This window comes from Trichomycterus rosablanca, chromosome 3, assembly GCF_030014385.1.
Source record: "Trichomycterus rosablanca isolate fTriRos1 chromosome 3, fTriRos1.hap1, whole genome shotgun sequence".
NCBI lineage: Eukaryota > Metazoa > Chordata > Actinopteri > Siluriformes > Trichomycteridae > Trichomycterus > Trichomycterus rosablanca.
Window position 1 is genome coordinate 49,651,063 of NC_085990.1, and position 9,706 is coordinate 49,660,768.

A 9,706-nucleotide genomic window follows, 5' to 3' on the forward strand; every position below is an offset into this window, starting at 1 on the left:
GGTCACATGGAACTGCATATATTTTAGGCTAATGTAAAATAATAGGCTTATTCACTGAAAATAGAGAGTTAATTTTCAGTGTTTTTATTATTGAATTATTGAACAGCATCACACATACACAGGTGCAATTTAAAAGAGCCAGTCAACCTCCTGTTTGCTTTTGGGATGAAATCAGACACTAGAACATACACAACTCCTCACAGGTAGTGAAAGCCAAAGGAGGCGACTCTAACACTGCATCAAAGACATCAAAGACAAAGGAGATGGTAGTCGACTTTCGCAGGTCAGGATGGCCTACGCAACCAATATCTATCAAAGAAAATTTCTTGGAAGTTGTCAGGACCTACAGATACCTAGGGGTGCAACTGGATGACAAACTGGACTGGTCAGTGAATACTGACGCCTTATACAGAAAGGGACAGAGCCAGCTCCTGTCCTGTAATGTCCTGCATATGATCTATCATTCTGTCGTGGCCAGTGTTCTCACTAATGCTGTGCTGTGCTGGGGTGGCAGCATTAAGAAGAGAGATGAAGCACGACTGGACAAACTGATTAGGCGAGCTAGTGCAGTGGTCGGCATTGAACTGGAACCACTGGCAACGGTGGCAGAAAAGAGGACACTGTGTAAACTCTACTCCATCATGGACAATGTCAGTCACACACTGCATACAGTGATCATTAACCAGAGGAGCATGTTCAGTGACAAGCTGCTGTCACAGAGCTGCTCCACGGACAGGCTTAGAAGGTCCTTCGTACCCAGAGCCATTAGGCTTGAAAACTCCACCAGGCAGGGTTGTACTTGTATGCATGCATGTGTGTGTATATATACATATATATAGTATGTACAGTGTATCACAATAGTGAGTACACCCCTCACATTTCTGCAAATATTTCATTATATCTTTTTATGGGACAACACTATAGACATGAAACTTGGATATAACTTAGAGTAGTCAGTGTACAGCTTGTATAGCAGTGTAGATTTACTGTCTTCTGAAAATAACTCAACACACAGCCATTCATGTCTAAATAGCTGGCAACATAAGTGAGTACACCCCACAGTGAACATGTCCAAATTGTGCCCAAATTTGTCGTTGTCCCTCCCTGGTGTCATGTGTCAAGGTTCCAGGTGTAAATGGGGAGCAGGGCTGTTAAATTTGGTGTTTTGGGTACAATTCTCTCATACTGGCCACTGGATATTCAACATGGCACCTCATGCCAAAGAACTCTCTGAGGATGTGAGAAATAGAATTGTTGCTCTCCACAAAGATGGCCTGGGCTATAAGAAGATTGCTAACACCCTGAAACTGAGCTACAGCATGGTGGCCAAGGTCATACAGCGGTTTTCCAGGACAGGTTCCACTCGGAACAGGCTTCGCCAGGGTCGATCAAAGAAGTTGAGTCCACGTGTTCGGCGTCATATCCAGAGGTTGGCTTTAAAAAATAGACACATGAGTGCTGCCAGCATTGCTGCAGAGGTTGAAGACATGGGAGGTCAGCCTGTCAGTGCTCAGACCATACGCCGCACACTGCATCAACTCGGTCTGCATGGTCGTCATCCCAGAAGGAAGCTGACGCACAAGAAAGCCAGCAAACAGTTTGCTGAAAACAAGCAGTCCAAGAACATGGATTACTGGAATGCCCTGTGGTCTGACGAGACCAAGATAAACTTGTTTGGCTCAGATGGTGTCCAGCATGTGTGGCGGCGCCCTGGTGAGAAGTACCAAGACAACTGTATCTTGCCTACAGTCAAGCATGGTGGTGGTAGCATCATGGTCTTGGGCTGCATGAGTGTTGCTGGCACTGGGGAGCTGCAGTTCATTGAGGGAAACATGAATTCCAACATTTACTGTGACATTCTGAAACAGAGCATGATCCCCTCCCTTCGAAAACTGGGCCTCATGGCAGTTTTCCAACAGGATAACGACCCCAAACACAACCTCCAAGATGACAACTGCCTTGCTGAGGAAGCTGAAGGTAAAGGTGATGGACTAAACCCAATTGAGCACCTGTGGCGCATCCTCAAGTGGAAGGTGGAGGAGTTCAAGGTGTCTAACATCCACCAGCTCCGTGATGTCATCATGGAGGAGTGGAAGAGGATTCCAGTAGCAACCTGTGCAGCTCTGGTGAATTCCATGCCCAGGAGGGTTAAGGCAGTGCTGGATAATAATGGTGGTCACACAAAATATTGACACTTTGGGCACAATTTGGACATGTTCACTGTGGGGTGTACTCACTTATGTTGCCAGCTATTTAGACATTAATGGCTGTGTGTTGAGTTATTATCTGTCTATCTATCTATCTATCTATCTATCTATCTATCTATCTATCTATCTATCCATCTATCCATCTATCATCTATCTATCTATCTATCTATCTATCTATCTATCTATCTATCTATCTATCTATCTTTCTATCTATCCATCTATCCATCTATCCATCTATCTATCTATCTATCTATCTATCTATCTATAAAAAGACTATTAAATCATGTGTGGCCCTCCATATACAGTGCCCGTCGATGTATGAACTCGACTCGTGCAGATGAAAAATGCAGTCTGTACTGACTGGAGGGGGCGTATGTCAGTTGAGAGGCGTCCTCAGTCAACAGTGAAGGGTCAAATCAGTATAGAGGGACTCAACCAGGGTAATTGGACACAACTAGATTAGGGGGGAGAAATTGGGGAATTTGACTACACACAAATTCTCACAGCCATACTCCTAAATCTTGTATAGCTGTAAGAACATGGTCTTTTAGAGTGGTGGAGGCTGTTTTAGCTTTGAGGGTGAAGGGATTCTAGTTCAGCATATAAAAAAACAACTATTTTTTGTAGCATTTTACATATATTTATCACATTTTATCTATGTTTACCACAGCCCAAGCTTTTTTGTGGGAACAACAGATCTCTGATTATTATCAGTGAAAAGTACAAGACAACTTCTACCATGGTATGGGGTGCATCAGTGCCCAAGGCATGGGTGACTTAAAAATGTACCAGTGCCACTGATTCAGAGATGGTTATTGGGATTTTAGAAAGAAACATGCCTCCATCATTTAAATCATCCCCGGTTCTGGACTGCGTTGCTTGGAGGAAGAAAATCTGGGGAGAGCCCAGGGCCCACCCCAGCACCCCCATAGCGCCGGCTTTGCTCGTCAGACAGCAGCATAATAAATAGATTAAAAGGAAATGAAACAGAACGTAATGTAAAGTTTAAATACTATTATTAATATATTTAAATAAAAATATTCGCTTTGTTATGTGTGTAAAGTTAGAATGCCTGTATTGCTTCCACACTACACTGGGCAGTTCAGAGAAATCGGTTCGTTGAATTGAACACTTGGAAGGAATCGACACTTCATTGTAATTGAATCAAACCAGTTATTATTATTATTAATAGTTTTTATTAATTATATAATAAAAATCTACTTTTTACACCCTTTTAGATGTTAAACATCTGAAATAAAGTATATTTCTAATTTTATGAAATGATTACCGATCTACTAGTTGATAATCACGTGACCCATTCTAAGGATGTTAAGAGCAGATACCTTAGTAACCAGCCTCATTAGTGTTTCCGTATCCTTGCGATATAGACGTGTTTCTCTGCGCTCCATAAAAATCTCTTTTAACAGCAAATTTACTGAATAAAAACTAATGGACCTTGGCAAATTTCTTCCCAAACTCGCTGAGGGAAGTTTCTGGAAGGTGGCGTGCGCCGCCGGGGTGGTAGTTTTGGGTTCAGCTGGCTGGATGTATTACCGGCACCGGCAAAGAACCAACCCGCCTCCTGAGCGCCCTCAGCCGGCCACAAATGGTAAACAACACACCCCTCCCTCCCCGGTCAATTAGCTATTAGCCATTAGCTTATAAGCTTTGTGCACTTTACTTGGCTTGAGTCAGTTCTGTACAGAACACTGATAAATAAATGAATACATTAATTAATAAATTAACGAATAAATGAGTGATTTGCTGTAAATAGCAACTTTGTATCCAGACTAACATAAAAACGATTTTTTTTTTCAGAACACACCCAATGTCGCACTGTACAGTCAATTTCTAAACACGCCCAATTTCAGAACACGCGTTATTTAGATCAGACATTATTCATCTCCACTTGCTTTACCAATGTTTGTGCACTTACCACAAATAAATTCATACAATAACAATAATAATAATTCTTTATTATAGACAACGAAGAAGCATTGGATGAGACCAGTGACTTTCAGGTATGTTTAATTTAGGATAAAACTAACTTTACAAGTACATCATATTACTGTATATTTATTGTTTGTGTGTATGTGTGTTTTTTTAAGGTGGAAATGACAAACTGGCAACTGGTGGCCCCTGACCAACCAACTGAGGAACCCGTGATTCTGGTAATATTTCTTGATTAGGGATGTGAGAGATGTCATGATCATTACTTCTGACACATTATAAGTGAATTAAATGGTTGTGGTTTCATCGGAGGCCGTAAATGGCCATAAATTCTAATATCATTCGAGGCCTAGTGATGGATCAGCGTCCATCTCATCTTAAATTTGTATTGTTTACAGTAGATTGTTTGATGTGTGGTAAGAAACTGCTTTAAAAAAGAAACATTTATGGTCTTTGTGCTGTAATTTGACAGCGTTCTGGTGATCGTGAACTGCACAGCACATCAAGAATCATCCAGTTCCTTTCTAATGAATCTCACCGTTCTCAGTCTGAGGTATTCAAATATTCATAAGCAGTGTTGCATCATAAACACAAACGTGTCCTTTAGTTTATAACTAATAATCTATGCATTTGTGTTTGTTTTATAGTCAGTGCAGATCAGAAGATACTGTGTGTGTGTGGTAGAAGGGTCAGAGATCCAGCAGTGGTGGTTCACCATTGCTGAGACCTGCCATTTGAATAATCTTGTAAGAGCAGATCCTTCACATCCAGCTTCATTTTAATTAGATGAGAATTTGTGTACAGTTGTAGATTTTGAGTTTATATTTAAATGTTGTTTTGCAGGGTTTCCCTTACTTTACCACCAGTGCGGTTTGTTTCACTGGCATACAGGTGAGAGCTCGTTTATTGTGTCCTTAAACATTCTGATTAGTGCAAATGTGTCTAAATCTGGCTGATCCATTTTTTCCTTTTAGACTATCTCTGGAACGGTGACTGAATTTGTATCCTGCCGCCGCTTGGAGACCTTTGTTAACGTTCTGCTGGAGGACCGTGTGGTAAATTCATTACACTGCCCAGATGTGATTACAGTACAGTGCTGCATTTTGTCCCTGGTTTGTTTATCGTCTTGATATTTGTTTCATTTTTAGAAAACCTCCCACAAGGTGATCAAGGACTACAGGCGGCTTTGGGCTGATGGACAAGAGGACGCTGCTCACTGGGTGAAGGAGTCCACCTGTCATACACCGGACCTGGATTCCAAGACTGACTCTGAGTCAGAATTTGAGGTAATTCGACATGTACAGTGTAAACGATTATACTCGAGCATCGTTCCCTTCAGTTCCGGGCTGTACAGCATCACTGTCTAATTCATCCATTTCTTGTCCTCACTACAGGGCAGTGAGGAGGGTCTTTCTCCTGAGGAGAGTGAGGTGCCCTTTATCAGGTAGGATCATCTTCAGGTCATTTTAGTAGTATCTTAAACAAGGCTGACTACGTTTTACAGAAAGATTCATTATGACTTTGTTTTTTAGCTGCCACCTCAAAGACTGTGGAATAACAGACGTCGCCCTGAAGCTGCCTGCACTCCGTGAGGCCTTCTCTGTGAGTACACCTTAAACCTCTCCCGTCTTTCTGATCACCAGATGTTTCCACACTTACAGATTTCATTCTGTTCTGACATTGTGCTTCATCTCCTGTTCAGACCCTGTTAACCAGCATCCATCTCCAAAACGTATTATTTGTAAGCGGCAAAGAGCTTGTTATGCACCTAGCAGCTCTAAACAAGCAGGTGACTGATTTCACCAGGTTACCTGAAGCAGTTACCTAAAGGAACAAAGCAGTGTGTAGTAAGAATGTGATTCTATTTTGGACAGGATGTGCTGGAGGTGCAGCTTTCATATGAGGCTCTGATTCGCTTCCTAAAAGAAGCAGCCAATCAGAGCTCAGTTCAGTTGGAGATGTTCGAGGTTCAGGTAAACTTGAAATTCACCTCGTTAAAGCTACTGCATGTAACATTTGCTGGTATGTGTTCCACAACTGAACATTTCTCTTTTCAGCTGCACCTAAACTTACTTGATGTGCTGTATGAACTCCTCCTCTTCGGGTGGTTCAGTAACGACTCTGCACCTGAGTTTGTAAGTGACTTATCAGCAGCTTTTATCTCATCCTATGATAATTCTCCATTCAAGTGACCATGAAATTGTTAAAGTCTTTTATTCTTCTTTTCCAAAGATGGATGGAGGATTCCTAGATAGACTTTTCAAGCACATCATGAGCTGGGACGTCGAGATCTGGCAACCTGCAGCTCAGCGGTGCTTCACGGTTCTTCAAGTAAGTGTTCAACATTTCATTTCACCCCATATTACACATCATGAAGGAGAGTTTTTATTCTCAGTGATATCATGTTGGAAATGTGTGTGTTTTTCGTTAATAGGAGCAGCTGACCGAATTCCTTCAAGCGGTTTTCTCACAGCCACTAGCACTTTATGAAGATCCTGAAGGCTTGGCTCATGTGGTGCTGGACCTCCTCAAGCTGCACGTCCAGCAGATGCTGAAGACCTTGAGGAAATTCTGAGCAACCTTTTAATCTCTTCCTTTCTCATTTCTTACACAGTCTTTCACATAGATCCAATGTTTAGATTTAACAGATCACTTTATTAGGAACACTTTCTTGTTTTTAGGTTCTTGTTGCTCAGGTTTCTCAAAGGTAAGTATGCAGTTAATACATTTTTATAATAATCTATCACTAACGTTATTCTTGCTTCTTCTTTACAGGTTTATCAGATCAGAGTATTTAATAGTTATTGTGTCAGTCGTTATTACTACTGATGATAATTGTACTTTTAAGATATTTAGTGTGATTCAATATTATATTGTTTATGAATGATAGAATTTTGATCATCTACAGTGGGGCCAAAAAGTATTTAGTCAGCCACTGATTGTGCAGGTTCTCCTACTTAGAAAGATGAGAGAGGTCTGTAATTTTCATCATAGCTACACTTCAACTATGAGAGACAAAATGAGGAAAAAAAATCCAGGAAATCACATTGTAGGATTTTTAAAGAATTTATTTGTAAATTATGGTTGAAAATCACTTTTTAGTCGTACAGCCTGAAATCAAAACTCCCAACAAAGAAATCTTTCTCCAGCTTTATTTACATATTTTGCCTTACAACATTCAAGCAATGAGAAAAAATTAAACGTTCTGAAAATTAATAAAAAAATTAAAAAGTAAAATAATAGGGTTAGAAAAGTCATCAGTCCCCTGATTCAGTACTTTGTAGAGCCACCTTTTGCTTTAATTACAGCCATGAGTCTGTTTGGATATGTCCCTACCAGCTTTGCACATCTGGATTGGGGAATATTTGCCCATTCTCTCTTGCAGAAATGTTCAAGTTCAGTCAAATTTCCTGGTGACCGGTAATGCACTGCTCTGTTCAAGTCCATATACAGATTTTCTATCGGATTTAGGTCAGGGCTCTGACTTAGCCACTAAAGGACATTTACCTTCCTATCCTTAGGCCACTACTTTGTTTTTTTGGCAGTGTGTTTAGGGTCATTGTCGTGCTGGAAGATGAATCTCCTACCCATCTTCAGCTGTGTAGCAGGGGGCCGCATGTGTTCCTCAAGAATGTGGATGTACTTGGAGGAATCCATTTTCCCTTCAATCCTGACCAATTGCCCAGTTCCTGCTGAAGGGAAACACCCTGATAACAAAATGTTGCCACCACCGTGCTTCACAGTAGGTATGGTGTATTGTTGGTGGTGTGCTGTGTTCGCCAAACATACCATTTTGAAAGCACCTTTCCAACCATGGTGTTACCATGCACTGCTAGTAGTGGGCTCGTCAAGGAACAGCTGGTTTTATTCTGAAGTAAGCAAAACCAGTACAATTGATGTCGGGTGTGGGCCAGTTAGCCTGGTGTGTGATCTGGAAGGTGATTGGTTGTACCTGAGCAAGTTTATAATGTTCACTCTAAGGGGCTGGTTACTTATCCAAACCAGGTATTTTACTAATTAAATTATAGTAATTTATCAGATTTTCTTAAAGTGTAATTTTCACTTTGATGAAGAGGGTTATAATGTGCAAATACAGCTGGAAAAAGTTAGACATAATTTCTTTCCATTTTCAGGGTATAATGTGACAAAAGGCAAGGATTTCGATAGGGTATAAAGACTTTCTATAGGCACTGTATTTGGTCAATAACGAAAGTTCAACTCAATACTTTGTAACATAACCTTTGTCGGCAATGACAGAGGTGAAATGTTTCCTGTAAGTCTTCACCAGGTTTGCACACACTGTAGCTGGTATTTTGGCCCATTCCTCCATGCAGATCTCCTCTAGAGCAGTGATGTTTTGGGGCTGTCACTGGGCAACACGGACTCCACAAATTTTCTCTGGGGTTGAGGTCTGGAGACTGGCTAGGCCACTCCAGGACCTTGAAATGCTTTTTACGGAGTCACTCCTTGGTTGCCCGAGCGGTGTGTTTGGGATCATTGTCATGCTGGAAGACCCAGCCACGTTCCATCTTCAATGCTCTCGCTGATGGAAGGAGGTTTTGGCTTAAAATCTCACGATACATGGCCCCGTTCATTCTTCCCTTAACACGGATCAGTCGCCCTGTCCCCTTTGCAGAAAAACAGCCCCAAAGCATGATGTTTCCACCCCCATGCTTCACAGTAGGTATGGTGTTCTTGGGTTCTTCTTCTTCCTCCAAACACGACGAGTTGAGTTTTTACCAAAAAGTTCCATTTTGGTTTCATCTGACCACATGATATTCTCCCAATCCTCTTCTGGATCATCCATATGCTCTCTGGCAAACTTCAGACGGGCCTGGACATGTACTGGCTTAAGCAGGGGGACACGCCTGGCACTGCAGGATTTGAGTCCCTCTCGGCGTAGTGTGTATACTGATGGTAGCCTTTGTTACTTTGGTCCCAGCTCTCTGCAGGTCATTCATCAGGTCCCTCCGTGTAGTTCTGGGATTTTTGCTCACCGTTCTCATGATAATTTTGACCCCACGGGATGAGATCTTGACCCCAAGGGAGATTATCAATGATCTTTTATGTCTTTCATTTTCTTACAATTGCTCCCACAGTTGATTTATTCACACCAACCTGCTTGCCTATTGTAGATTCACTCTTCCCAGCCTGGTGCAGGTCTACAATTTTCTTCCTGGTGTCCTTCGACAGCTCTTTGGTCTTGGCCATGGTTGAGTTTGGAGTCTGACTGTTTGAGGCTGTGGACAGGTGTCTTTTATACAGATAACAAGGTCAAACAGGTGCCATTAATACAGGTAACGAGTGGAGGACAGAAGAGCTTCTTAAAGAAGAAGTTACAGGTCTGTGAGAGCCAGAAATCTTGTTTGTTTGTTATTGACCAAATACTTATTTTCCACCAGAATTTACAAATAGATTCTTTAAAAATCCTACAATGTGATTTCCTGGATTTTTTTTTTCTCATTTTGTCTCTCATAGTTGAAGTGTAGCTATGATGAAAATTACAGACCTCTCTCATCTTTCTAAGTAGGAGAACTTGCACAATCAGT

The 9,706-nt window shown here is 41.4% G+C and overlaps 1 protein-coding gene across 1 annotated transcript; it reads left to right on the forward strand.

The window, feature by feature from the left end:
* The first annotated feature begins 5,453 nt into the window (after positions 1-5,453).
* On the forward strand, positions 5,454-6,732 carry LOC134310695 (uncharacterized). Its single transcript, XM_062992321.1, has 8 exons — positions 5,454-5,462; positions 5,552-5,601; positions 5,690-5,759; positions 5,860-5,946; positions 6,032-6,130; positions 6,215-6,292; positions 6,390-6,488; positions 6,592-6,732. Exons 1-8 carry the CDS (start codon positions 5,454-5,456, stop codon positions 6,730-6,732), a joined length of 633 nt encoding a protein of 210 aa, XP_062848391.1.
* The last annotated feature ends 2,974 nt before the right edge of the window (positions 6,733-9,706 follow it).